The sequence below is a fragment of the Passer domesticus genome, chromosome 6 (assembly GCF_036417665.1).
Source record: "Passer domesticus isolate bPasDom1 chromosome 6, bPasDom1.hap1, whole genome shotgun sequence".
NCBI lineage: Eukaryota > Metazoa > Chordata > Aves > Passeriformes > Passeridae > Passer > Passer domesticus.
Genome location: NC_087479.1, coordinates 7,986,267 through 8,013,938, shown reverse-complemented (window position 1 = coordinate 8,013,938; position 27,672 = coordinate 7,986,267). Strand labels below are relative to the sequence as shown.

At 47.1% G+C, this 27,672-nt stretch overlaps 2 protein-coding genes across 7 annotated transcripts; one reads left to right on the top strand and one right to left on the bottom strand.

Annotated features, from left to right (window-relative positions):
- Nucleotides 1-311: 311 nt before the first annotated feature.
- On the bottom strand, nt 312-17,229 carry GMFB (glia maturation factor beta). Of its 6 annotated transcripts, XR_010364128.1 has the most exons (8): nt 16,850-16,902; nt 14,519-14,615; nt 14,080-14,129; nt 13,095-13,144; nt 11,992-12,074; nt 10,683-10,756; nt 1,690-1,888; nt 312-1,232 (listed from the first exon to the last, which is right to left on the bottom strand). XR_010364128.1 is itself a non-coding variant. In XM_064423106.1 (7 exons), the coding sequence occupies exons 1-7, from the start codon at nt 17,104-17,106 to the stop codon at nt 8,341-8,343; spliced, it is 429 nt and encodes a 142-aa protein (XP_064279176.1). In that variant the 5' UTR covers nt 17,107-17,229; the 3' UTR covers nt 6,474-8,340. The 6 variants fall into 6 exon arrangements, 5 of the variants coding, with proteins under 5 accessions (XP_064279176.1, XP_064279177.1, XP_064279178.1 ...); XM_064423106.1 differs by lacking the exons at nt 312-1,232; nt 1,690-1,888; nt 16,850-16,902 and adding exons at nt 6,474-8,412; nt 17,104-17,229; XM_064423107.1 differs by lacking the exons at nt 312-1,232; nt 1,690-1,888; nt 16,850-16,902 and adding exons at nt 6,474-8,412; nt 17,121-17,189.
- A 6,485-nt stretch (nt 17,230-23,714) lies between these two features.
- LOC135302050 (inositol 1,4,5-trisphosphate receptor-interacting protein-like 1) lies at nt 23,715-26,485 on the top strand. Its single transcript, XM_064422603.1, has one exon. It carries the CDS (start codon nt 23,799-23,801, stop codon nt 25,389-25,391), a length of 1,593 nt encoding a protein of 530 aa, XP_064278673.1. The 5' UTR covers nt 23,715-23,798; the 3' UTR covers nt 25,392-26,485.
- Nucleotides 26,486-27,672: the final 1,187 nt, after the last annotated feature.

Here is a 27,672-nt window from a genome sequence, read left to right as displayed (position 1 = left end):
ACTCACACTCCACATCCACAGCCTGTGTGCATGAGGGCACAGAGCCAGTACCTCCAAGGCTTTAGGACTAAACCACAGGAATGAGGCGGCAGCAGCAGTAAAGATGCAGAAGTTCTCTGTAGATGAGAACAGCTTTGTTCACCTCTCAGACAGGGAACTGGCTTGTATTAAACTGTACTTACAGACCTTGGAATGGGGCCATCCAAGGAAAGGAGGGCTCTTGAGTGGATGCTTCTATTTTTCTATTCTCCCAGTAATACAGCTATACAATTTGTTTTGTACTCCTGAACCAAACAATTGCACATTCACAGTTGGAGGTAGGGTATAAATATTGTCTCTGGCTGATCCCTTGATCCTGTCGTCCTCGCTGAATTAATCACACTCGCAGATCAATCCAGGATTTGTTGCTGGCAGAGCAGATGGCCAGGCAGACTGCAGTTGTGAGCAAGGCAGGCACGTTCTCCTTCCAATTATCCAGCAGCATTTTCTAACAATGGATATTTAAAATTAGACATCATTTTGAACAAATGTTAGATCTCTCTTGTTCCTTCTTCAGCTCCATAGGGACAATGACCCCTAATTTTTTGTTTTGCTTCCACCTCTAAGGCTCAGCGAAAGTACTGGATGGCTGGTGCCCCTTTCCCTTTCAAGTGAATTTCTGCCCCATTTTCTTCTGCTGTCTTCCCATTTTCCACAGAAATGAGGTGACAACGGCAGCTGCTGTTTGGCACGGGGATTTCAAGGGTGCATTATATTAATTGCTGGGCCAAAGGTTCCAGGAGAGGGAAGAGCAGCTGCATTCATGGAGCTCATGGCATGGAACAGCAGAAATGGGCTGACAGTGTGTGCCTTTCAGACAGCCTGGATAGGACTTCCCTGTCACAGGAGTAAATTTGCCGTGAAAGACAGACGTGCTGTTCTCCCAGTGTTTACGTCTGTTCTGCATTCAGTCCCTCTGGATGATAATTGCTCCTGTGTCCCCTCTGTCCCCTGCTGAGGAACTGTGAGAGCTGTCAGGGGAGTTTCAGCCCAGCTCCATCAGTTCTGTAGGAGACACCTCACGTTGCTCCAGAGGTGAACAGGGTTAACCCAGAGTGTGTTTGCAGTCCCTGGAGGAATGAAACACGACAGGACAGCCCAGAGGAGATGATCCCCCGTGCTGGGACACAATGGGCCACTCTGATTAACCACATCTATGCAAAGGCATCGAGATCACCCCCTTGGCTCCACGGCTAGAGAAAAGACAGGGAGGTTACACGGAGCACAGCGAGGCTGCACGGGATGCTGCACACTCACTGCATCAGACAGCCTCTGATCCACACAGGATCACAGCATCCAACAGCACCCAAAGAAACAGCAGACATGGAAAAAAGCCTGCAGGACCTGGGAGAGGAACAGTGCCCAAGTTTACACTGATGTGAACTTAGAATTATGGAATCCCAGAATGGTTTGGGTTGGAAGGGACCTTAAAGATCATCTAGTTCCAGTCTCCCTGCCCTAGGCAGGGACACCTTCCACTATCCCAAGCTCCATCCAACCTGGCTTTAAACACTTCCAGGGATGGGACATTCACAGCTTCTCTGGATAATCTGTGCCAGTGCCTCACTACCCTCACAGTCAAAAAGTTTTTCAGATATTCAATCCAAACCTACTCTTTCAGTTTGAAGCCATTCCCCCTTGTCCTGGTACCTCAAGTTGTTGTAAATATGCTCTCTCCATCTTTCTTGTAGGCTCCTTTCAGGTGCTGGAAGCCTTCTCTTCACCAGGCTGAACAATCCCAATTCTCTCAGTCTTTCCTCACAGCAGAGATGCTCTATTCCTCTGATCAGCTTGCTGGCTTCCTGAGGTCTCACTCCAACAGGCTGATCACATGCAGTGTTCTAACCACCTACAGAGAATATCCCGTTTAGTATTTCACCCTTTGTTGCTTCCCACAAAATGAAAATAGAAAACTTGAGGTATGTAATTGCTCAGCCTTACATTCAACATTTCAATATAGAAACCAGATACAAATGTGTATTAATTTGAAAAGTTAAAAGCTAAAGCCAGGGGTCCTTGTACTTCAGAACTGTATTTATTAAAACAATGCTGGAATTGACATTTCCAATGCCTTGAACACAGCACAAACCAAGCCAGTGCTCACCTTTACTCTGCAGCCCAGAGAGAGGATGCCAATTCCCCAAGAGGTTGATCCCATATACAAATTTTGAGAACTACAACTCCTTTTCCCTGCTGTACTGTAGGAACCTGTATGCCTGCATGTCTGGCAGTTCAAGGCTGCTCTTCAAGAACACCAGGACTGCCTCTCAGATCCCAGAAAAACTCTCTCTTCCCCAGCAGTTACCATTTAAACTGTGTTCCCAGACCAGCCTCAAGGCCAGCTCAGCACACAGGACCAATTCCCTGGGTTCAGTTGCCTTCTGGAGGGGGTGGCAACAAATGACATCATCTCCACAGCTCTGCCTTTGCTGGCAGAGAGAAGCAGTTACCTACCCTAAGGGAAGCCCTGCAGAGGACGTAACCAAACTGGAGTTACACATGTAGAAGCCAAATCCAACATCTCCAGCATTTATAATTTATAAGCCCCTCTGTGCAGGTTTTCCCACAGGAAGCTGAGCTTAATTTCTTTAGACCTTGTAGTACATCACCAAAACTGCAGCTGACACAACTGTGCCAACTAACAAGTGCAGGGGATGGACCCACCTGGCAGATCTTCACTGTTGTTCCAAGGGGTGAGGCCCACCTTAAATCCTCAGCCCTGCCATACAGGAGTGCAGCTGAACAAATTCCAGCCGCTCTTACACCCAGAGTACCTCATGTCCTGCCCCCAGCCCCACCAGCCTTCCCTCTCAAGGCTGCTCAATGTCAGTTCTGCCTCTCATGGCACTGTGTCAGCATCTCACCTGCCTGTGCTTGGCTTCCCACCCTCACCTGCACCTACACAGGAAACTACAGGAACTTCACCTGTGAGGAGCCTGGGAGAGCCAGCTTGTACTCCAGTCAATTCAACAAGCCATGGAGCAGCAGGCACAGGCATACTCACACACTGTCACACACAGACAGCAACTGCCCCAGCTTCCACCCCTGGCAGTGCCCAAGGCCAGGCTGGACAGGGCCTGGAGCAGCCTGGGACAGTGGAAGGTGTCCCTGCCATGGCAGGGGTGGAACTGGGTGGTATTTAAAGTCCCTTTCAACCCAAACCATCCTGTGATTCTTCTTCCAGCTCCTCAGAACAAACTACATTTCTCCTCTTCTCCATACTATTCCCAGACACCCTGCCAAGCTGCAGGTCTCCTTAGCAAACTCCCAGCCCTGGGCAAGCTGTCTCCACACACCTGGAAGGGAAAACACCTCTGTGAGATGCTCAGGCTGCAGGTACACTGCAGGCTTGTCCTGCTCTGCAGAGATTTCCCATTTTGATTCCTACTCCCCTTAGCTTTGACTTTAATCACCACTCAACTGACCTTTTCATCATAACTATGAGAAGCCACTGACCTTTCCTGAATGGAAAAGCTGCCCATCACTTCACATCCCTGAAACTCCTGGCAATTCTCTTTACTCTGCTGTTGTTTTTATGGCCTGTGATGTGGCAGTATCAATGAACTATTGCCCATTTCCTAGTGAAGCACACTCAGAACCCCACAAGTGACCTTCTCCTCCCATAGGAGAGCTATTTATTCCTTTTTTAGTTCTCCTTTTCTGGAAAACCATTCTTTTCCCTCAGCAGCTTTTTCTTCCCCAAGCTTTTGGCAATAGATTTTGCCTTTCAGTGACTGAGATTCAGGAGCCAGATGTGCTGAAGCAGCTGTGCATTTTCTCCTTCATAGATTTCTCTCACCTGGGAGCAAAGGGGTTTATTTCTGTCATGTCTAATCAGTGGCCTATTAATGCTGTTCTTTGGTGTTCACAGAAACAATCCATGTCAGGTACTGAAGCTGAATTCCTTGGATTATACTTGGCAGTTTTTTCAACAATAGAGGAATCAAAGTCTAGAAAGATCATGACAGGATGAAACAGCAAGAATGCAGAAAAGAAGGGCTTAAATCAAATTAATGCATTGGTCTCTTGGGCAGGAAAGAGATGAGCCAATGACTCTGGGAAAGTAAAAAAAACTAAGTTCCTCTGTCTCCTTCAAGCTTTAGAGTTTCCTTGACAGCTATTCTGACACTGTTCAGGGGGCATCTGCACTCTGTATTGTATTCCACAGCTCCAGCTTCTGCCAGGAGCCTTGTGGGAGAGGTGGAACAGGGAAGTTGATGTGACATTGCAGGCTGCCACTGAGCCCACACTGCCTTGCACCTCATCTGGAGACAGTGGGAGGTCTGTGACACAAAGGTGCAAAGCAGCAGAGCACAGCAGTTCCCTGCAGTATTCCAACAGCTCCTCTCCTCCCCATCACAGCAGATGGAAACAGGAATTAATTTAGGTACAACAGCAAATGAGGGAGCAGTTGAGACTGAAGACACCTTACAAGTCCAACACAAACTCCAGGAAGCTGAGAAAAGGAGGAAAGTCATACCAAGCAGCACCAGCTTTTCCCTGTCACACAGGGACCACTTTACAATTAAAACAGGCCAACACAACCTCTTAATGAAACATTTTATTTAAACCAATACAAGCACCATGCTTAGCAAAAAAAAAAAAAAAAAAAGATTTGGTTTAAAGTAAACATGCAATGTGAAGTAGCAGAGACTACACAGCATATGGAAGTTGTACTGGTTACTGGTATTTTCATGGAACTGCCAAATTCTCAAATCTGGCCGTGAACCTCTCACCCCTTTTAAGACAAGCCTGGACCACAGAACAAACACAAGAGTTCCACTGAGCCCCTTCTCATGTCCCACCACGGCTCCACTTCACAGTCACTACATGTATGTATAAAAACAATGTTCATGATGTTTATTTTTGGAATGCACTGAAGTAAGGAATTGAATTCTCTCGCTTCTGCCTGTTTGAGTCAGACCCCTGTCATCAGTTTAACATTGCTTCTGGACCAGCTATTTTACAGTTAAAGATACAAAAATGGAATCCTGGTACAAATGCAAAGATGCTCCTTTGGAGAAGTGAAAAAGGTGTCAACACCTGCATTATTGCCTCCTTTAATAGATCAGAACAGTATTCATGATACTAGAAATACACTTAAACCATCAAATACCAGCATTTACATTTTTTTGTTAAAAATATTCAAAACACTACAAGTCTATTTCATGGGCTGACATGCAAACTCATGCTTTAATTCAGCTTACCATCAGTGAATAGGATTACAAGAGCTGTATCCCAGCCATCTAGTCAATATTTAAAGCAAACCTGATTAATTGTGGCAGAAGTCTCCCTTGGAGAGACCTTTAACTCCAGACCAAGGATTTTATGGCCAACTTACTAACTCCTGAAAAATAGGAGCTCCCAGTGGAAAATGCTGACTCTCACACCTTTAGCTACAAAGGCTCCCCTAGGCTAATTTATGCTGTCCTTTAGATGTCTCTTTAGAGGTCTGAAAATTCAAGAGAAATGTGTGATTACAGATGGGCAACTCACCAGCAAAGCCCAGCAGGAACATACTGGCCTGAACATGGACTCATCTGCCTCCCACTGAGCCTAAGGGGGCAGCAGCACAGAACACACAGTTCTACAGATAAGGTAGGGAAAGGATGTTATGAAAACAAGGATTATTTCTGCAGGAAAGACCTGGACATAATGTCTTTGTTTAATCAAGTGTTAGCACTACCTGCATCTCAAGAGCCCGGGACAATTAGCAGCAGCCAGTTGTGTCAAAACACTGCATTAAGACCAAAGAGAACACAAACAAGGCTGGAACAGCAAACACCCTCTGCACACTCATCTTCCAGACCTGCAGCTGCTTCCACAGCTCAGCCAGGGAAGAAGGAACAGCTGCCAGGCAGGGCTGGCTCAAGAGTAATAATACTGGTGGGCTGAGCAGCATCAACAGCACCTTCCAGGAGAAACTGGGCTTTAACACTCCCACGAGGATCTGTTTGCTCCCTGCAAGGCTGGAGGGGCAGCACCCAAGGCAGAAAGTGCTTAAGTGAGGCACGAGAACATGACGTGGAAGAACTCAGCTGAAGATTCAGCTGTAAGGAATAATGTTTTCTTGGCAGAAGGGGGAGCAATCCAGAGATGAAAGGTCAAATTTCATCATTTCATGCAGCAGCTCCTCCCTTCCCTCCTGATACAGGCCTCTTGTACAGTTATTTTTGTGCAGACCTGTGCAGGCAGCAGTTGGCTGCTGGCAGCCCACCAGTGTACAAAGTACAACAGACATGATTAATCCAGTTTTTCCCCACTGCAAATCAAGCTGAACATTCCAAGCAGCAGCTTCCTCTCACCCACACTGTACTTTGACATGCCTCACCTTTAGTACAATCCCAAAAAAACCTCAAAAGAGATTCTTGCTGTTTCCAGACTGATGCTTGGAATGACACTATCCTTTAAGCCAAAGTCTTATTTATACAATGTTTGTCACAAAAAACATGGTTTTTATTGATTTGCAGTACAGAATGATCAAGCAACAGTTTCATAATCAACACTTTTTCATCCAGGGAAACTAAATTGTTTTTCCAGTTCAGTACGTTAACACAGAAATTTAATTACAAGCACTTCTTTCCCGCACCAAAAGATCAATTTAATTGGATCATTCCAACAAGTATTTTGAAAAGCTCCTCTCAAGTCAGATTTATATACAAATAAATGAGTAATAACATCAAACTAGGAAGAGATTTACCAACACTGAAGACCTTTGCAAATGAATTCCTTCTGATCTTGCAGGAGTCAGTGTTTTAACACTAACACAACCTATGGTGACAAATGAAAAATAACACCACTTTCAGCAAAGGTTTCACAGCATGAAATACTGGCCTCCAAATTTAACACTGCATTCCTTCCCAGCGAGCAGATTGGTTGGGGCAGCTGTATTTTAAGGTATGTTATCAACAGGAAGCTGCTCTTACGCAGACACTTGTTCAGAAGCACAACAAACACTCACGAGCAAGATAGGGAGAGACTGTCCCATGAGTGCTCCTCTGCCACAGCACGTGCCGAACGTGTCCACATCAGACAACTACTCTAGTCAATATAAAACAGACCTGTAAAAAGACTGGTCATTTATAAAAGTTAAATACTATTTTCACATTAGATTTGCTGTTTCAAAGAGATGAACCGTTAAGTAGATGAAAATCAAATGATCACTTATGCAAAAGCTTCATCTGGAATGTAATTTTGACCAAAAAGCCATTAAGAAAGTTAGAGGTTGTAATTAAAGTACTCAAAAGCTATGTGTGGCCAACTTTTATAACAAAAGAGATATAAATCGTTCATTGTCATGAAAAGCTTTAACCTCCTGACTCCTACAAATGGAGCAGATGATTGGAATTTCAAAGAAAATGAGGTTGGCTTTTTGTTTTAAGAGATGTCAACTGCAGCACGAGGCACTAGAAACAAATATTACTTGGATTCTTTAACAAAGTTTTTACCAAATTTGTAAGAAGTGGCAGTGTAAAATTCTCAAGTCCTTTTAAAGCTAACAAATGAAAGGCACACAGTATCACCAGGTGTTCAGTAACAGGAAATGAGCAGAGGTAAACTTCTCAACAGTGTCAGAACAGAGATGCAAGAAGAAATCTGGTACAAGAGGAACCAGAGTTGTAGTTCAGCCCTTAGATATCAACTGGTTCCTGTGAGACTGTATTAGCATGAGAACTGGACAGTCAAAGCTTTGCCCTGAAATTTAGGAAGATTGACTCAGGCAACTGAGGAATTACTGGAATGACAAAAATTAGTTCCAAGAATTTGAGACAGTTCACATGGACTCGATGAAAAGATAAATGGATGGATTTGCAGTACAAGGATTTTGACTTTTTAATACCACACAAATGCTTCCAGGGAGCTTCCAACAAATGCTTCAAAATTGAGAAGACGTTAAGTCAAAAAATCTGGTAAGTGACAGTACATAAATTCTGCATATGAATGGCTAATGTGTGTCATAAGGATGCATTTGTAGCTCAGAAAAAGTTAGCGTCAGCTTCCAAATGATGTTTGTACACGGTTATAAATCCAGAACTGAACTATTTTAGTTACAGAAATATTAGTCACAGGAGTGCAAAAGGAGTCCCTGCAGAGGAGTATTCCCTTTTAGCAGGTACAAATAAGGAAACACCTGCAAAGATTTGTTACTTCAAGGAGACAGACCTGCTATTCTTTGCACAAACTCTGCACAAGAGAGATACTGCAGGAGACAGCTGTGAATACAGTGCATTGCTTGGATGTAAGTATTCATGTCTGGTTCCAGTATCACCAGGATGGTACATAAATACTTAGAGGTTTCCCTTAGTGGAAAAAGCCCAGTTTCTCACGCAGCCATTCTTCAGTTAGGTCTTCTGTATTTCTGATTTCAAATACCTAAACAAAACAGCATTGCATCAATTCCTGGGCTGCAAAGGGACAAGCACACAATGCAACCTTTCCACACACCTTGTCTGAGCTGCAATAAACCACTCACCAACCCAGAGTTTTCAGGTGCTTTCTTGAAAGCATCACATCAGAGGAAAATACACAAACTAAGTGGCAAAAACATTGACATGAACAAGAAATCTTGTAATTGCTATTTCTAGGCTTTACTCTTATCCCTTAAGCACATGTACTACATTTTAAAATAACCCTGAAGTGGCCCCATCTCACATGCATTATCTCAGCAAGATGGTATTTTGAAGAATACAAATAATTTATTATCTGAGTTGATTTAAGTCCAAAGTTCAGCAATTTTACTCAGTCCAACACAGTTATTTTTTCTTTCAACTGAAATAAATTCATATTAGCCAGTAGCATATTGTTTTGACTGTAAAATATCTCAAAATAGAAAACTTGGGAAAAAACCCAACAAAATCCTAAAAGCATAGAATGGTTTGGGTTGCAAGGGACCTTAAAGACCATCTAGTCCAATCCCCTGCCATGGCAGGGACACCTTCCACTATCCCAGGTTGCTCCAAGCCCCGTCCAACCTGGCCTTGGGCACTTCAGGGATGGGGCAGCCACAGCTGCTCTGGGCAAAATCCCCAAAACAATCTAAAAACTACTAACCCAAAGCTTTGTGAAGTCTTTAATGAAGCCTTGAAGCAGAAAACAAGGTCCAAACCACCAATACACTCTTTATATTCCATGTGGGCAAGTAACTGGTTAGGGTTTGGGTTTTGTTTCTAATAGCCTGAAGAGAAATTACGTTAATTATGCATTGATTACTGGAGTCCATCAGATGCCCAAAGACCCAAGTCAGGTAATTTTACAAATTCACAGGCCTTCAAAATGCAGAAACCCAAAAAATTAGTGTTACAAGAACAGAACAGCTGAACAGGAACCAAGCTAGTATGCAAGTCACTGGAGACTGATGAGAGAACTGAGCCATGAGCAAAAATCACACCAGGAGGAAGTCACAGCAGGAGTTAAAATGAAACACAGCTCAGCAAGTGGCAAGAATTAAAGTACATTTGAAGAACAAGCAGGCAATCCCAACTGGAGGCAGCCTGTGTTCTCTGCCTTCAGGAGGATGAATGATCATGAACCTCTATACCCAGTCCTGGACTTGCATTCAAAAGCCATTCAGGCTGAATTTCTCCCATTTCAGAAGTGACAGGAACTCCAACTGAGCTACTTCCCAGGCTTTCACTTTCTTCTCACCAACCCTTTCTTGCTTACTGAAAACTGTCTTCCTCCTTTCTATCACAGTTATCAGGCCTCCAAGATGCAGTCTCAACAGATCTAAAAAGATTTCTTGGGACTGTGCTGATTGTTTCCACCATCTTCTGCTGCCTTCTATTGACTCCTGTCAACCTGAGGTCTAATTTAAAACGGAGGTGTCTTCTCTTACAAGGTACAGCTGCAACAGGCAAAAGCTGGACAGAGCTTGGAGCAAACTGGTCTAGTGGGAGGTGTTTGAACAAATGAACATTAAAGTCCCTTCCAACTCAAGCCAGCCTATGATTCACAGTTCTCTTACTGGCCCAACAGACATTTTTACTGGGATGTTAAAGGACTCTGCAGGATAAGGAAGACCTAAAGGGAACAGTGCTGTGGGAAATGCTGAAGTCATTTCACATGGCATGAAAAACCTGAAGCAGCTACTGACTCTATGAAGCTTTACTGCTTGAGGCAAAAAGGAGTCTAGGTGTAAATTTAGGCAAAGATTTCAAAGATCTCCAAAATGAAAGCCAGGTGACATTTCTTTTCTAAAATATACACACAGCCAGACCTAGTGAATGCACTGATTTCTTCTGGTGCCAGTGCTGGAAGAACCCAACACAGGAAGAAATTGTTCATTCCTTGGCACATGTTACTTGCTCTGCAGGCTGTTCTGCAAGCATCCAGCCCCAGGAACCAGCTAAACTGATCTGTTCCACACCACACTGAAGCTTCAGTCTATTCTTCCCATCAGTAAATTCCTCCCCCACAGCAAAGATGTCCATCCTACTGAGGGCTATTTTTGTTTTAGACAACACTGTTTCTCCTGGTGTTTCAGGGTACAGAAATCTCCACACATACCCCTCCTCAGCTTTCCTAACCCAGAGTCTGTTCACTGTCATCACAAACTCACAAACCCTTCTTGCCATTGGTTCAAGCAAGACAAAACAACAACCTGCAGTGAAGGGGGAGAGAGTTATTTCAAAAGCCAGTTATACCTTAGTGAGTTCAGCTGTCTGTACAAGCTTATTCTTGCTTCCAGCATACATCATCTGCTGCTCAGGCTTACATCCTGAAGTTGTAGGGAAAAAAAAGAAAAGAGTTTGTTTAGTTACTTTGACTGCAACAATTCAAAAAAAAAAAAAACCCCAAACTTATTTTTAAGAATCCAAACTGAAAGCTAAAGACATTCACAGGAAGATTCTCAGGTAGCTGAAGAAAAATATGCTCAGTAGCTGCTAAACTCTTTTATATACCTAGTTACTCTAGCTTTGAGAAATGAAGGGTAAAACAATGCCATCAGTTTATCTTCTTCCAGGGGATAACAAGGATAATCCAGTAATACCAGTAAGATACACTACTACAATTCAGAACACAGATGGAAGCCCAGGAGCAATTCAGCTCTAAGTCCAAACCAAGACCCAGGTTATTTGGCTTCTATTAAAATGACACAGTGCCTTGTCCAGGTAATTGATTTTGAGGGTTGCTGTGACACAAGCAGAGGATGCTCTATACTGCTCCCTAAAAACCTGGGATGATCCAGGATTACAGTCTGTTTCTCCTCGAAATCTGTTCCCCCAGCACTTTCACACGCTCAGATCTGGGTAAGGGAGCCCTCTTTTCCTCCTTTTCCCCCACAGCTGTGACAGCCCTTTAAACTGTCCCCTCACAGCATCCTCTACTGCTGCCCATTGCATCCAGGCCCCCTGAAAACTCTTCTCAAATCCCATCCTAGCCCTCTTAAAGTCCTGTTCCTTTCATGGGTAGAATGAAAGGAATAGGATTCTAAGATCCTCAGAAAGAAATGGGATCCCATGTCCTTCTGAGATGAGAGGAACTTCCTCCCTCCCAGTCACTCATGTCAAGAGACAGCTGAGTGACAGAATCACTCAGAACACAGGCTGTGTCTGCCAGCCCTCTCTCCACTCACTTCCTGAGCCTTACAGGGTCATGTTTTGAGGATTCCCCAAGATGTGAGGGGTAAACAGGTTAAATTAAGTTGAACCTCCATGAGCAGATGCAGAGTGCTCCAGGCCCTGCCCTTCAGAGGAGGGTTGCTGAGCACACTGAGAACAGGCACATGTAGGCAGACACACCTTTTGGCCAGCTAAGCAGGAAACCAACACTCCAGCTCAGCCTTCAGAAGTGGAAAAAAAGAGAATCTCTTCTATCAGACATCTGAAGTGCCCTAAATGTGAACCTCAAAGGCAGGAAAATCTCCTTGAGAGCACCAAGTATTCATTTTATCTTCCCTAGAAAAGAATATTGCCAAATTTACAACACACAGCAGCTACAGAGTTCACTCACCAACTGGACTGGAGAAGATAAAGCACAATGGATAGGAAACTCTTCCATCTTCATGCTGGTACTTGTAACTATACACAATAAATGTTTTTTCTGAGGTTAAAGAAACTAAGAAATTAATTATTTTAGTAGGATATAATCCTCAGTTATCAGAGCTTGATGCAGGCAGAAGTCAAAGCTGCATGTTAGATGATGTTTTAATTTGGCAATAATAACCTCACTGTTTTGTTTTCACTTCCACATCTGACTTTCAGAACTGGCCCTGCCTCAATGTGAGGGCTGTCTCTGTAGTAATGTTTCACATCAGAGCTAAAAATCACCCTCTCATCCCAAATATTCCTCTTCCAACTTTGTAAAAAGACTTCCCACACCCACCAGTGTGGTTCTGGCTTCATGAAAGCCAAATTCTTTCTTTGCTGACCAAGAACTTCGTTGTTTCAGGTGTTCTGCTGAATTTGAACTGTAGTTTTAGCCAGGACTTCTGTTTTACAGCCTCCCACTGCACTGTAGGCATGAAAGGCAAGATTCAGAACAGCACAGGGAATGGTGCCAGCCAGCTCTTGAGGCTAACAGGGCAGGTATTTTCTTCACATGTAACTTAAGTACCCCTTTTATTCCACTAGTTAAGAGTAATTTACTTGGCCCTCTTTTGTTCCTTTTTATTCAAAACAGGGATTCCTCCCTGGATCACATGCCCACAGCAATCCCAGAATCAGTAACTGCAGCAAAACAACAACAGCCACATCCTGAGAAAGTACCAAAACAGATCCAGTTACACAGGCAGAGCCCTATATTTAGAAGTAGACACTGACTGGTACATTTTACTCACTTCTTTACATTACCAGCACCATGGCTTTCTTTACTTCCCCAAACATTATATACTCTAAAAGGAATTAAAATGTCAGGAAAGGCTTAAATGAGTCATTGTTTCAGCAAGTGGTACAACAGCTCAGTGTAGCCTGAGAACTGGCCCCTGGGTTATTTCACAAATAAAGGATCAGCAAGATCACACTACAGCAATTATTGGCCTAAAAAGGTGAAGTCCAACGTTTTGAACAGCTTCCAGGAGTGAGTAAGTCCAAATGGCAGCAGCATAGGAAGGATATCGAGGTTGTCTCTCGGGCAGCTCATCCTTTAGCTCATCAGGAGAAATACCCTGGTGACATTAAACACAAGCAATATTTGAGCAAGTACCTCACACTGGAAGGTTAAAGCAGGACAATGGACACTGAAACACTTGTAGGGCAGATGTTGATCTACAGGTGAACTGATAAGGACCTCCCAAATTACTACAGCAGTTTAGGAAGATTTGTGTGCCAATAAGACTCCTACGACTAAACACAGAATTAATGTTAGCATGAATAATCACCCCTATTTTTAGGCATAATAAGTTTTTAAACATTTTTTGCTTTAGTTGGCTATGCTGGCAGTTACCATGCTTTGCCAACCCTACTGCTAAACTCAAATAAGCACCCAGCATAAAGTAAGTTAATATCAGCTACATAAATCAAAAGTTGGAAAAATTCAGTCCTTCCTCCTTCAGCAAACAAAAAAGATTCCCCATTACAATTGAGTATTACACTAACATCTACATTCTAGGGAACAAGAGCTCTGGTTAATGCTCAAATCCCTGGGAAGGATTTAATTTTGCCCTATGGACCGTTAAGAAACACCACACACTGGGCTGACCTTATTATGCCACCCATCAAATTTAGAGTCTGCAGGGGATTAGCAATCCTGCTCCTAATTGATGGCAGACCAGTTCAGAGACAAATGTGCAGATCTACGTGGAAACACAGCAGAAATCTCTTCAAAAAGCCAGCAGGTGCCAAAGATGCTTTTTACATCATTAAAACAGCTTTAAAATAACTTTTTTTTTTTGGTGCAATTAATTAGTCAACTCAACTGCTTCTGCATAGTTTTACTATTAACGGTGCTGTGCTTTACATGCAGAGTGACCATGCATTTAAATAAGCTCATGACCCAAATTAGATTAAGAGTTTGATAACAATTTGAAACTAAGGCAGTACCTTAGAGACAACAATACATTGCAGGCTGAAGATACTCTTATTTACAATTCATTTAACAAACCTCATGCTCCTCATCCAGCACCACCAACTGCTTATCCTTGTCGATTTTCACTATAAATCAAAATAAAACACAGATCAATGTTTTTTACAATCGATTTGCACAATGGATGCATGAAGCTTTTTAGCAGACAGCAATTACAGTCCTTGTGATTCTATTCTTCTTCAGTGCATCCCGTGACTTCCCAAAATCATTTTACAAACAGTGGTAGACTCTGAGCCGCAATTAAATATAAATACTCTGCTAAAGGCAGATGGAGACTTGAATCCTAAGAACAGCACTGTTTTATTGTTAAAACTACAGGCAGCATTAAATGTGCTGCAGCTCAGAGAACAAACAGCCCCCGGCTCATGTTTACCTGATACAGCAGCAATCTTACACAGGGAAGAAAAGAGGAGAGAGGATTTTCTGACAATTTTTGTCAGGCACGTTTGGAACTTACTTATAATGGCGGCATTGTTGGTCTCTTTGCGAAATCGGAATTTTCTCAGTTTCTCCACCAGGTCTTCGGCAACATCACAAACCACCAGAGATTCACTCTGCAAAAAGGAAATGGCAGAGGGGAGGGAGAGATAAATCCTTCCACAAAGTGAAACAGACAACAAAATCCCCGTGTCACACACATCTGTGCATAAATACTGAAAAGGGCCTGCATGCAGATTGTCCAAAGCTTCAGAGCATCACATAAACCAGAAAAAACGTGAGTGAAAGGAAATTCATTTTTCTAGAAAAACCATATTAACAGAACATTCATCCATTTTAATTTCCCTCTTCAAAGCCACACAGCTAACTAGGAGTATTTATTAACTACTCCTGAAGTGGCATTATTCTCAGAGCTCTTAGAAGTAAACTTTACACTTCAGAAGTAGATTTTACACTTCTACACTTAAAAAGTAAATTTTACAGTGCATTTTCCAAGCCCTGAAATAAGGGAGTCCCTTAGAGCAACAGCAAATGGGATCAAGTAATTTAAGCATTTAACATAGCAAGAGCTATTATTGGTATTTAAGAACAACATTGTCCTTGTTTATTTTTACCCACAAAAATATTGAGATTCACACGCACGCAGTTTGAGACATTTTAACCCAAAAACATGCAGCCATTTCCCCCTGTGCACACCAAGCTCTCAGAGATGCTCAAGTAACATATTAGTCATCCCACTGAAGATGAGGAAGGAAATTATTGTTTCACAAGCAGCCATGCAGGTTATCTTCCCTTACACAAGCAATTTCTGAACTGCACCAAGCCAACCACTGCCATTTCCTGAGCAACATTTTATACACACAACCTCCACCACCAAGGGGTTCATGCCAGCTTGATAAAGAAGTTACTTAAAATCTGCAGCTTGAACTGGGTTTGTGAACTCACAAGGCATCAAGAACTTTGTACCAAAGTAACTGTATTTCAAGGTTCCCTTAAAAAAAATCCTCAGATAAAAAATGGTGCAAGATTACCAATCAAAAGCTCTAATAACGAGCTCTTGCACTGAGACAAATCACTGCTTTTAAACCAGAATGTCACTATTTAAGCTCCCAGTTCTGTCTCCTCGTGTTCAACATTGTGAGATTTCCCCCAAAAAGCAGACGGGTGGCTCTGCTTCCCCACCTCCCATACCCCACGTTTGTTGTTGCTCCTAAAAAGATTTCCACCTTGATCAAATCCTGGCACAAAGTTTCATGCCTGTGCTTCCTCTGGACAGCTGGAGAGGAAATCAGGCTGTGCTGTGACAGCAGAGCTCAGGCACTGCCTGTACAGTGTCCCTGATTTTGCTTGTTTCCCCTAAACGTCAAAGATCACCCTTGGCTCTCTCTGATCAGGGTCCCTCTGACCCAAACAGGTTGAACTCGATGGTTTCAGAGGTCTTTTCCAACCTAATTCCTTCTGGATTCTGTGAAACATCCCTACTATCCACTGTCACTCATTCAGGGAAAAAACCCTAAAAAATACTTTAAAACACAACAGAATTCAGGGCTGCATTCCACAGCTGAACTCGTATTTTATATAAAATGTCACTTACAGCCACACTCACTAACCCAGGAGGTCCCAATTAAAAAACCCAACAGGACTCAGGGCTGCATTTCAAAGCTGAGGTTATATTTTATATAAAATACTCTTTTGTGAAGGAAGCTTTTCTCCCAGTCCTCTGGGCTCACCAGCTTCTCCCAGCAGACAAGCCGTGCTCCTGCTCACACCTGCGCAGCCACAAACACAAATCCCTGAGGGCATCTGAAGGAAAACACTTGGTAACAGCAGATTCAGACTGTTTATCGGGGCTAAGCCGGCTCACCAACGCCGGGCTTAACAAAAACCGAAGAAAGCCAAGGCAGGATTGCTGCACAGGCAGGGAACACCTGCCAGCACCACCGAGGGGCTGCTGCTGCTGCCGGGACCGTCCTGCGCAGATCCCCTCGGGACAGCCACTGCCCTCACCCTCAGGCTGACAGGTAAACGTGAATTTCCCCAAGTGCCTAAGCACGACTCTCACCAGAGAGGCACACAGCAAAACAGACCAAGATTTGACCAAATTTGCTTTGCTTCTGCTCCTTCCACAGGAGGGTTCAGCTCCCCAAACTAAAAGCAACACGCAAAAGTCTTCCTTTCTCCACAGCCATTACTTCACCCATTAACCAATGTCCATGCAAAGTACCCCACAGCATTCATCCAGCACTCCTTGTTTCTCTTGGTCTGCTCCAACCAGCAATCACAGCTCAAGTTCAAATGCACCACTCGGGTGAATGAGTTCAATGAGCAACAATCAGACGTTCTACAGTACATTAGCTGGAAACATCACAAGACAACCAACAACCAGGTGCCATCAAGCCGTCAGCCGTTTCACAGACACATAATCAGTTCCTCAGAGGTCAGATCACGCGTTTTCCTGTTGATTATTCTCTCATTTCCCCATCGAACCTTTCTGATCAGCTAACTATGCACCGCCCCAGCGGGGTGAGCCCCCTCCCGGCCGGACCCCTCTCCCTCCCGATCCCCGGGTCCCCTCTGAGGGAGCGGCGCGCGCTCCCCCCTCACCATCTTGGCGCGCGCACCAACCGCAGCCGCTCGCGCGCCGCCGCCGCCTCCTCCTCACTGGGGTTGCGCTCCCCCCTCACCGCGCCTGCGCGGCGCAAGCCCCGCCCCCTCCCTCGCCCTCCGGCCAATCAACAGCGCTCCCGCGGGGCGGGCGGGGCGGTGTCACGCGCCTACGGGCAGCGGGGAGGTTCAGGGCCGCCGAGGGCGGGAAAACGCAGGATCACGTGATCCCGCAGCACCAGGCCCCTCCCCCTTGCCGTACAGCCCCGCCCCCTCCCCGTTGCCATGGCAACTCGCGGGCTCGCCCTCAGGCGCCATTTCGCTCTGAGGGGATCTGGGGGAAGCGGGGCGGGACGGGGTGGGTTCGGCTTCACAGCTTTTAATGTGCCTTAAAAAGGGCAAGGACTGAAGGTTTAAACCCTGAAAGTGAAGCATGACATGAATCAGAAGTTGTGCTGCTCGTGGTGCTTGTGTGTAGAAGTGGAGTGTAATTCTAGAAGTCATGCAGGGTCTCCTGCGCACAAAGCGCAAATAGGAGCAGCCAGAGCTGGGCAGACGCTGCTTGTCCATAATGGGATCGTGGTGTGAGGCTCTCCTGATGCTGGAGTGAATATTTGGCCTTCTCCATGCTGCTCACAATTTTAGATGCTGTTAGAGCAGAGAAAAAATCACTTTAAGAGATTCCATAACAGATTTAAGAATGTAATTGCTTTCCTCAGAATGAAAGGACAGATGCAGCCTTTACTACTCAGACACAATTTCTAATGAACGATACTAATGATTTAAACACCCAGTTTATAATATAAAACTGCAGATTTTCACCAAGGGCTTCAGCAAACGCCACAGAAGTGCGAGATTGCTGAGCAACTATTGAAGCCTCACACAAAATCACAGAATATCCTGAGGTGGAAGGGACCCACAGGGATCATTGAGCCCAACTCCTGGCGCAGGAAAACCCCAAAAATCCCACACGGTGCCTGAGGGCACTGACCAAATGCTCACTGAGATCTGTCAGCCCTGGGCCGTGACCATTCCCTCAGGAGCCTCTTCAGTGCCTGACCATCCTCTGGGGGAAGAACCTTTTCCCGATACTCCACCTAATCACAGAATCACAGTCTGGCTTGGGTTGGAATGCCCCCCAAAGGTTATCCAGTTCTTACCCCACTGCTCTGGAACACCTTCCACTAGGCCAGGATGCTCCAAATCCCACCAAACGTGGCCTTGAACACTTGCAGGGGATGGGGCAGCCACAGCTTCTCAGGGCAGCGTGTGCCAGGGCCTCACAACCCTCACAGCCAGCAATTCCTTGCCAATAGCCCATCTAACCCTCGTTCCAGCTCAAGGAGGAAGCAAAGCACAGCCATGTGCTGCCAGGAACATGGCTCTGGGTCACCTCACAGCCACTGCCACTGCAGCTGTGACTGGCAGCTGCCGGGGACAAAGCTGAGGAACACTGAGTTCTCCAGCCTCCGGCAGGGTGGCAAAGCTGAATCCTGCCCTGGGTGCCACCACTGTGGCTCCAAGAGCTCTCTGTGCAAGCACACAACAGCAACAGCCCTCCTGGTGCTCTACAGATTTGGAAGGGCACCTGGAGCCTGAGTGCACTGCCAGGAGCCAGCACCTCTGCCAAGAACCCAGGAATGACAAGGGCCCATTTCCTCCAGAGGCGTAAAGGCTCTGCCCAGGGAGCAGGGCTGTGGGCGAACAGGGCCAAGGACACAGGGGACTGGAATCACAGCCCAGCTGCCCTGGGACAGGCCTGACAGACAGACAGGCAGGCAGGATGCAGGGCAGGCATGAGTCCCCATCCTCTCTGTGCCCACCTAAACACAGGGACTTAAGGCACTGTGGGAGTCATGCCAGAGCCGGCCCCTCTCCTCTAAGTTTCACAGAGTTCTTGGAAGAGTTAGGATGCAGAAAAGGGAGTCTGGGACTGGAGAATGCAGAGGACAGAGGGACAATAATCCTTCTCTTGCTTTCTAAAGCCTTACCCAGTCCCTGCAGCTGGTGGAGGTTAGTTGGTATGGATGTCACATTTCAGTGCACGGAGCAGCGCTTTGATTACCTGGAGCGGAGGTGACTCAGCTGGTGCAGCACAGCCTGGGGCAGAGTGCCAGGGCTGGGGGAGCCCTGCTCTGGGCTGACTTGTAACACTGGCACTTGTGGGCTGCTGCTGAAGCGCTGCTCCTGCTCTTGGGGTTGTAGTGTAGCCACAGCAGAAGCAGCTGTGAGGCACAGAGCAGAGACCAGGTGGAGATCTCCAGCAGCAGCTTGGAGGAGGAGACTGTTGTGATGCACCTCCTGAACACCCCTGCCACGGTGGCTCAGGAGGGATCTCCTGCTGGATGTCTTGGAGCATCTGCAATGCTGCCTGGAGAAGACAGACCTTGACCACTTTGCTGTAGGCAACAAGAAGCTTCCTGTGGAGATTGGCTTGCAACCAGACTGTGGAGTGGCTGAACCACCAAGGCTTTTCTGGCTCCTGCTGCATGGTCCAGGTGCCCACACTGAGGCCATCCATGATTACACTGGGCTGCCACAGGGGTTCAGACAACTCCTGTTCTGCAGCCCTTGGGAGAGATGCTGAGGCACAGGGCTGTCTGATGGCAGCTGAGCTGCCTGACCAGAGTGTACATATGAACTGTATATAAATTACCTGTATCTATACTTATCTTTAACCAGTTTCGTCATACCTATAAAGTTTTTATATATAAAATATGTATATATGTAAAAGTCTGTGTTATGTATATAGTTTTGCAATATTAGGCAAAAATAATATACAAAGAGTGGATGAGGTTTTGTGGCAGCAGCATGTGGAGGACCTGGAGCAGGGCACCCATGAACCAACTGACCCTGGCCGGGGAGCTCAGCTCGCAGCTGCCTTGGGGCAGCCCCTTCTGGGCTGTGGCTGAACTGCTGCTCCTGCCTTTGGGGCTGTGTCTCAGGTGCAGAAGAGCAGCCCCAAAGGCAGAGAGCAGCAGCCCAAAGAGCTTAAAAAGAGGTTTTGTGGTGCAGGATGGAAATCGAGCAGAGAAGGCTTTGCTTAAAGAAGGGTTTCAACTAGATGAAGGAAACGTGGAGGACAGTGAAAGTAGTGCAGAAGCAAATGGACAGTGAAGTATAAGTCATTAAATATCCCATTTCAGTCTCTGACACATGCCGAGCACGAAGTGCCCTGAGACAACGCTGTGGCAGAGACTGAGTTCTTCAGGCACGTGAAAGGGCAGACCCAGCAGCAGCACTGGCACTGCTGGTGCAGGAGCTCCTCACCCACATCCTGGTGGACATAGGCTTTTCCACTTAAAGATGGTTGCGATGCACCTCCTGAACACCCCTGCCAGGGTGGCTCAGGAGGAATTTCCTGCTGGATGTCTTGGAGCATCTGCAGCTCTGCCTGGAGAAGACAGACCTTGACCACTCTGTTGTAGGCAACAAGAGGCTTCCTGTGGAGATTGGCTTGCAACCGGACTGTGGAGTGGCTGAACCACCAAGGCTTTTCTGGCTCCTGCTGCATGGTCCAGGTGCCCACACTGAGGCCATCCATGATTACACTGGGCTGCCACAGGGGTTCAGACAACTCCTGTTCTGCAGCCCTTGGGAGAGATGCTGAGGCACAGGGCTGTCTGATGGCAGCTGAGCTGCCTGACCAGAGTGTACATATGAACTGTATATAAATTACCTGTATCTATACTTATCTTTAACCAGTTTCGTCATACCTATAAAGTTTTTATATATAAAATATGTATATATGTAAAAGTCTGTGTTATATATATAGTTTTGCAATATTAGGCAAAAATAATGTACAAAGAGTGGATGAGGTTTTGTGGCAGCAGCATGTGGAGGACCTGGAGCAGGGCACCCATGAACCAACTGACCCTGGCCGGGGAGCTCAGCTCGCAGCTGCCTTGGGGCAGCCCCTTCTGGGCTGTGGCTGAACTGCTGCTCCTGCCTTTGGGGCTGTGTCTCAGGTGCAGAAGAGCAGCCCCAAAGGCAGAGAGCAGCAGCCCAAAGAGCTTAAAAAGAGGTTTTGTGGTGCAGGATGGAAATCGAGCAGAGAAGGCTTTGCTTAAAGAAGGGTTTCAACTAGATGAAGGAAATGTGGAGGACAGTGAAAGTAGTGCAGAAGCAAATGGACAGTTAAGCTTGAATAATCAAATATCCCATTTCAGTCTCTGATACATGCCTAGCTCAAAGTGCCCTGAGACAACGCTGTGGCAGAGACTGAGTTCCTCAGGCGCGTGGAAGGGCGCGCCCAGCAGCACAGCTGGCACTGCTGGTGCAGGAGCTCCTCACCCACATCCTGGTGGACATAGGCTTTTCCACCTACATCTTAAAGATGGTTGTGATGCACCTCCTGAACACCCCTTCCACTGTGGCTCAAGAGGGATCCTGAGACACAGAGCTGTCTGATGACAGTATATATCAGTATGTATGAACTGTATTTAAATTAACTGCATCTATATTTAACTGTATATAGGTAGCTACATATATTAACACTGCATTTAGGGAATCTATACTTCAGTAACACCCTATTGTTCCAAAATCTGGATTGTGCCAGTTCTTCTTGCACCCAACTCTCCGCAGGCAGCAGTGGCCAGGAGGAGAGCTCCAGCTACAACTTGGAAGAGGAAGAAATGAGACAATGTTTTTGCAAAGGAAGGAGTGAAAGGTGACTGTGCAAATGTGGAGGGAAACAACATTCATGGAAATGAAGAAGGCAGTAGCAATATTAATGCAAATAAAGAAGACAATGATTTTGGAAATGAAGGAAAAGAAGGCAGTGAGAATGCAAGTGAAGTAAAGTGTGATGTGAATGTGGAGGAATACAACAGCAATGTTTCAAATGAAGAAACAGTGGCAGAGTTGTTTCAAATGAAGAAGATGATGTTGGAAATTAAGGAAAGGCACTGGTGATGCAAATGAAGAAGACACTGATGTTGAAAGCTCAGAAGACTTCTAGAGAAGCATGTTCTTTTCTAAAAGAGTGTCCTGATTTGCACTTGTACAGAGGATGGGCCATGATAACTGACCTGATGGGCAACTTGACACATGTATTTGGACTCAGCTTGTCAGACAGTTTCTGTCTTCTGCCAAACAAGCTGTTGGGGTGGGCAGTGCCTTCTGAGGTTGCAGTCCATGTGGGGAGGATGTTGTGTACTGCATGCTCCTCCCCCTGAACCATCTTCCAGGGCACACCTTCTTCCTGGAAGCTGGACACTGCAGGGTAGATGCCTGGGAGGAAGGTCTGCATCTCTGTGGAAAGGGCTCATGTGGAGGGAACAGCTCAGGGGAGAATGTGCTGTGCTCCCTCCACCACTCTAATCTCCACTAATCTTGCAGGCAAAGGGGTCAGAGTCTTGGGAAGGAGAACATGGACTGAACAGCTGAATGCCTGGCTACTCAGGGGATACTCAAGGTTTTAGATTCCATATCTATGCATCTACCAAGGAGCAGCTGGATTGGGAGCAGATGGCATCTACCTGACCTCAGACCACAGGCAAAAAGATGGGCAGATGTGGGACTCAGCAGGGCAAGGGACATCCCTGCAGAGCAGTGCTGTGACAAGAGCAGCAGTGGCCTCCTCTCAGTGGCCTTCCTGGTGCAGCAGCCAACTCCATATGGCACCTGCACAGATGCTTTTTGCTCTGCAATGCCATTGTTCTCAAAGGCCATGCTGGGCATTTCACCTGGGCTGGAAGGTCTGGCTGGGCAGGGAACAGGCAAAAGGCACTGCTGTTGTGACCTCCATGTGTTCACAGGGGACGCAATGAAGATTCTGTTCATGCAAAGAACAACACAAGCAGCCAGTCCCTGCTAGCACAGGGGCACGACTCTTGTCCAAAGCAGCTCAAATTCTCTGCCAGAACTGTCACTCTGAATCTTCTTGATCTGAAGGGGACTGGAAGTGGTTTCACTACAATTCTTTATTTCTAATGTCTGAAAATGGAAAGATTTCACAGACGTCTTGGAGGAACTGGACCCGGGAATAGTCAAGCAGGAAAAACTGAGCAACCCTCACCCAACCCCACTCATAAAAGAATTAGTCCAATTGGAAAAAGCACCTCTGGTGCTTTCAAAATTAATATTATGTATCATATAACATATTATTGATAACAATTTTTTCTCTTTGAAAACATATCAGTGGGGCTTCTGCCTGCTTTGTGAAGGGAGCCCCTGAAACCTATTCCCTCCCAGAGGGGCTGCACTTGGTGGTGCCAGGGCTTTCATTGCTGGGCCCACTCACAGCCCCTGAGCTGGGCTGGGGACCAAGGGCGGGGCTGGCCTGGCTGGGATGCCTCTGGCACAGGTGACATCAGGGGCAGCGTGTCACAATGGGAGCTGCTAGGACAGGCCCCCGCAGGTGACGCTGGCCCAGCATTGCTTTGGCAAGCGGTGAGTGCACACGTGGTGGGGCTGGGCTGGGCTGGGAACAAGGGCTGGGGCAGAAATGCTGCACCTGGGGCTGGCTTCTCCCTCTGCATGCAGGGACAGCCCCTCCTAGGAGAAGCTTGGGCAGGCCACAGGGCAGGAGCTGGAGCTGCTGGGGCAGTGCGACAGGCCTTGCTGCCTGCATGCTGTCTGTGTGGGGCCCTGTCCTTCCTGCGCCCACATCCCTGAGGATCCTCCCTCCAGCAACCAGTAGCTGTGTCCATCCCCACCACACTCATGGCCTTCTCTCCCTCCTCCTGCAGACCATGGATCCCATAGCATTCCTTTTTGTGCTCTTGAAAAGCCTCATCCAGTACCCACAGCCCGTGGCTGACGGTTTGGATGAGGAAACACGTCTGCGCATGGAAGCGCGTGCCATGCATCTGGAATGGGAGAGGCTTCAGTTGGAGGAGGAGGTGGAACAGCTCACCCAGGAGCAGGTGAAGCAGGTGCAGCTCTTGCAGCTCTTAGCTGTTGCTGTGCTCCTGGTCCTTCTCTTGGTCCTATGGTTTATTGGGTGGAAAAGCAGCCAGAGAAGAGAGGAGGATGAAGAAGAAAACCGTGGAGCAGATGAAGAGGAAGTGGGCAATGTTGAGGCAAACCAAGAAGACAACGTTGGAAATGAGGGTGTCAATGAGGCTGCAATTGCAGAAAACGACAACGACGTTGCAGATGAAGTCCAAGAGGAAGAGGATGATTTCGACGATTACCTTGGAGAAGTTGTAATGGAGCGCATCCAGTGGCCTGAACAGGACCTGCAGGGAGGCTGTGAGTGGACAGCTGACCTCATGGATAATTATGCCATTTACTTTGGCCATGTCCTCTCAAACAGTTTCTACCCAGTCCTGCAACGAGCCATCGGGGTGGGCAGTGCCTTTGAAGGCTGGAGTCCCCGTGAGCAGGATGTTGTCTACAGCATGCTCATCCCCATGACTCCTCCTCGAGGCCACAGCTTCCACCTGGAGCTGGAGAGTGAAGAGCAGAGGCACGTGAGGAACTTCCGTGTCCGCGTGCAGCTGGAGTGCACCTGCACCGGGGAGCAGCAGGCTGAGGACATGCTGTGCTTCCTGCACCACCCCGAGGAGGAGCTGAGGAGCAGTCAGGATCCCAGCCTCCTAGACACCCTGTGCACCGGCTCCTACCTCGACGTGCAGAAAACTGCCCGCTGGTTTTACCAGCTGGTGAGAGCAATCTGGCCAGCTCTGCCTCAGTCGCACAACTGGCATTTATCGGTGATGCCCTCCACACGCTCCTGCCAATTCAAGGTGACCTACGGGCAGGAAAGCTTCAGGATTGAGCTGTTCTTCGGCGTGCGGAGAGGTGACTCAGCCATCTTTGTGTGCAGCCAGCCTAGAGAGGCCTACACAGCAAGCACAACCTGGCCCGAGTCGTATGCTGTGGCAGAGGTTGAGTTCTTCAAGCACATTGCCAGGCAGGCCCCCCCTGACAGCCTGCACCTCAAATGTCTGCAGTTCTTCACCCGTCTTTCACTGGGCTTCAGCTTTTCCACCTACACCATGAAGACCATTGTCATGCACCTGCTCAACATCACACCCGTCTCAGAGTGGCGCAGGAGAGATCTCGTGGTACGACTGCTGGATATCATCAACAGCCTGCACTTATGTCTGCGAGCAAAATGCCTCCACCACTTCATTGTGGGCAATCAGAGGCTTCCTCAGGACATCAGTCTACCCGCAGATGTCCAAAGAGCTGAGCCATACAATCTCCTCCAGCACCTGGAGCAGCAGCCACGTGCCCACACCCATGCACTGTATGAGTACCGCATTCTGTACAAGTGGTTCAGAAGAATCCTTCTTGCTGAGGATTTACCGGATGAAGGAGAAGAGTTATGGCTCTGAGCACAGAGCTGTGCTTGTGCTGCTCGCAGCTGGCAGCAGAGAACCACCTTGCAGTCCCCCTTTGGTGCTTTCAGGACAAGAGGATGCCTGCAAAGCTTTGGCGAAGGCCCCACTGCCTCTCCTGCCGCCTCAGCAGGTGCAGGGCCACGGGCGGGTGTGTTCTACCTCCTGGCATCATTTCATTTCCCAACAAAGCGCCTGGACCGCACTGAGCCCTGCTTGCCTAGGAACTCTCCCATTGCTGAAAAAGCACATGAAGAGAACATGTGCCGTACAAGCAGGGCCAACATCTCCAAAGCCCACCTGCAATGTGCAGTTTTTCCCGGCCTTTGAAAAGGAGCAAAATTTCAAGCACGACAGAAGCGGGAATGTGAGACCGAGGAAAAGCAACAGGGCAAGAAGGACCAAGAGGAAAAATCGGCACTGCTGGCCCAGGATCAGTCAATGGGATGGAGCCTCTCCTTCTTCCTGGAAGGGACACCTTCACATCAGCATGGGACCACCAGTGTTGGAGATGACCTGAACTTTTGTATATAGAGGAATCTCGATTGTTATTTCATAGATATATATATTGTGTATTCCTAGTATAGACTATAGTATTTACATATTATATATGCTAGTAAATTACCATAAAAAACCAAGATACTAAAAGAAATAATATAAAATACACAAAATATGTAGTTATGATGTCAGGAGAAAAAGTAACTTTAAAGAGTTGGATGTGTAATTATGTTTAAATAGTAAGAGTAGAGCACGTGTTTAGTGTCACTATCTGTTGTGACCCATATTGTTGCTCTTAGTACATTTATGTCTGGAAGGCTTTCCAAAAAATAGATATATTTATAACATATATAATATACATAGGATATATATGTGCTGTATAAATTATACTGGAATATAACTGTATAATATATATTATATACCGCATGCCTATAATATATTACATATATTATATCATTTTTATATACGTGTAAAGCCGTATCTAGTGTCGTTATGTGTTGGGACTCATATTAATGCTCTAGTGTTCGGGTATTTATGAGTGGCAAGCTGGAAAACACTTTGCTCTTGTTTCAATAAAATGCAGTTTTGCAGAATCTGGAGTGTGCAAGGTTTTATTGATCTCAGCCAGGCCTAGAGTAATGTTCAATCACAGCCACACACTGTGCATTCTGGGCTCATGAACAGACTGCTTGAAATCAACCTCAGAGTGCTGAATTGGCTCGCAAGAGAAATTAGGCCGAGCTGCCCCCAGCCCCTCTGATCACAGAATCCCAGAATGGCTTGGCTTGGAAGAGCCCTTAGAGATTGTCTTGTTCCAGCCCTGCTGCCAAGGGCAGGGACACCTTCCGCCAGGCCACGTTGCCCCAAGGCCCATCCAAGCTGGCCTGGAACACTGCCAGGGATGGGGCAGCCACAGCTTCTGTGGGCAGCGTGGGCCAGGCCCAAGCAGCCTCCCAGGCCAGAATTCCTTGCCCATCTCCAGCCTAAGGCTGCCCTTCCTGTGTCAGGGGGAAGCCGCTGGCCCCGGCGCTGTGCCTGCAGTCCCTTGGCAACAGCCCCTCTGCAGGTCTCTGCTGGCTCCCGAGCAGGGACTCAAAGGCCGCAGGAAGGTGCCCCTGGAGAAGGCCCTGGAGAGCGCTGGGGCCAGGAGTGCCTCCATGAGGGCAGCAAGCGGGGCCTGGCCCGTCCGTGCCTGCGGCAGGGCGCGGGGCGGGCGCTGAGGCCCTGCCAGCTGGAGCTGGGAGCTCTGCAGGGCGGCCGGCAGAGAGCCGTGGGCTCCCGCAGCTCTGCGGCCCTCACGGCTGAGGCAGCTGCCTGGGCACAGCCCGCTGGGGACACGCGGCCGGCCCGGGGCCACGCGCAGGGGGACCCTGCTCTGGGGCCAGGCAGCAGGCACAGAAGGGAGAGCATGACAGCAGGGCCAGCAGGGACAGAAGGACGCAGGACAGGAATGACAGCCTGGCTGCTCTGGGACAGGCCCCACAGGCAGAGAAGATGCAAGGTAGGCAGGAATCCCCATCATCTCTGTGCCCTCCTCAACACATGGATGTAAGGGACAAGGGGAATGGGGACACAGCAGCCCCTCTCCTCTGAGAATATCTCACCTGCCCAGGGCAGCTGACGGAATGCAGGGGCTGAGGCTCTGCATGAAGAACCCAAGTATAAGCAGGTGGATGGTGCTTTATTTTAAGTGAAGCTTTCTCTAATATTACTACAGCCCAAACTCTGACTGCAAACAGCTCCATAAAGGTGAAAACCAGAGGGGTCCTTGCCACAGCAG

Excerpts from the sequence above, each read along its gene's own strand:
- GMFB (XM_064423105.1), bottom strand. Across the intron at positions 14,130-14,518 it reads CAACAATGCCGCCATTATAA|TGAAAATCGACAAGGATAAG; the intron begins GTAAGTTCCAAA and ends TTTGATTTATAG. Across the intron at positions 13,145-14,079 it reads TGCTGGATGAGGAGCATGAG|GGTATTTCTCCTGATGAGCT; the intron begins GTTTGTTAAATG and ends TAATGTCACCAG.
- LOC135302050 (XM_064422603.1), top strand. The coding sequence starts at position 23,799 with ATGGATCCCATAGCATTCCTTTTTGTGCTCTTGAAAAGCCTCATCCAG.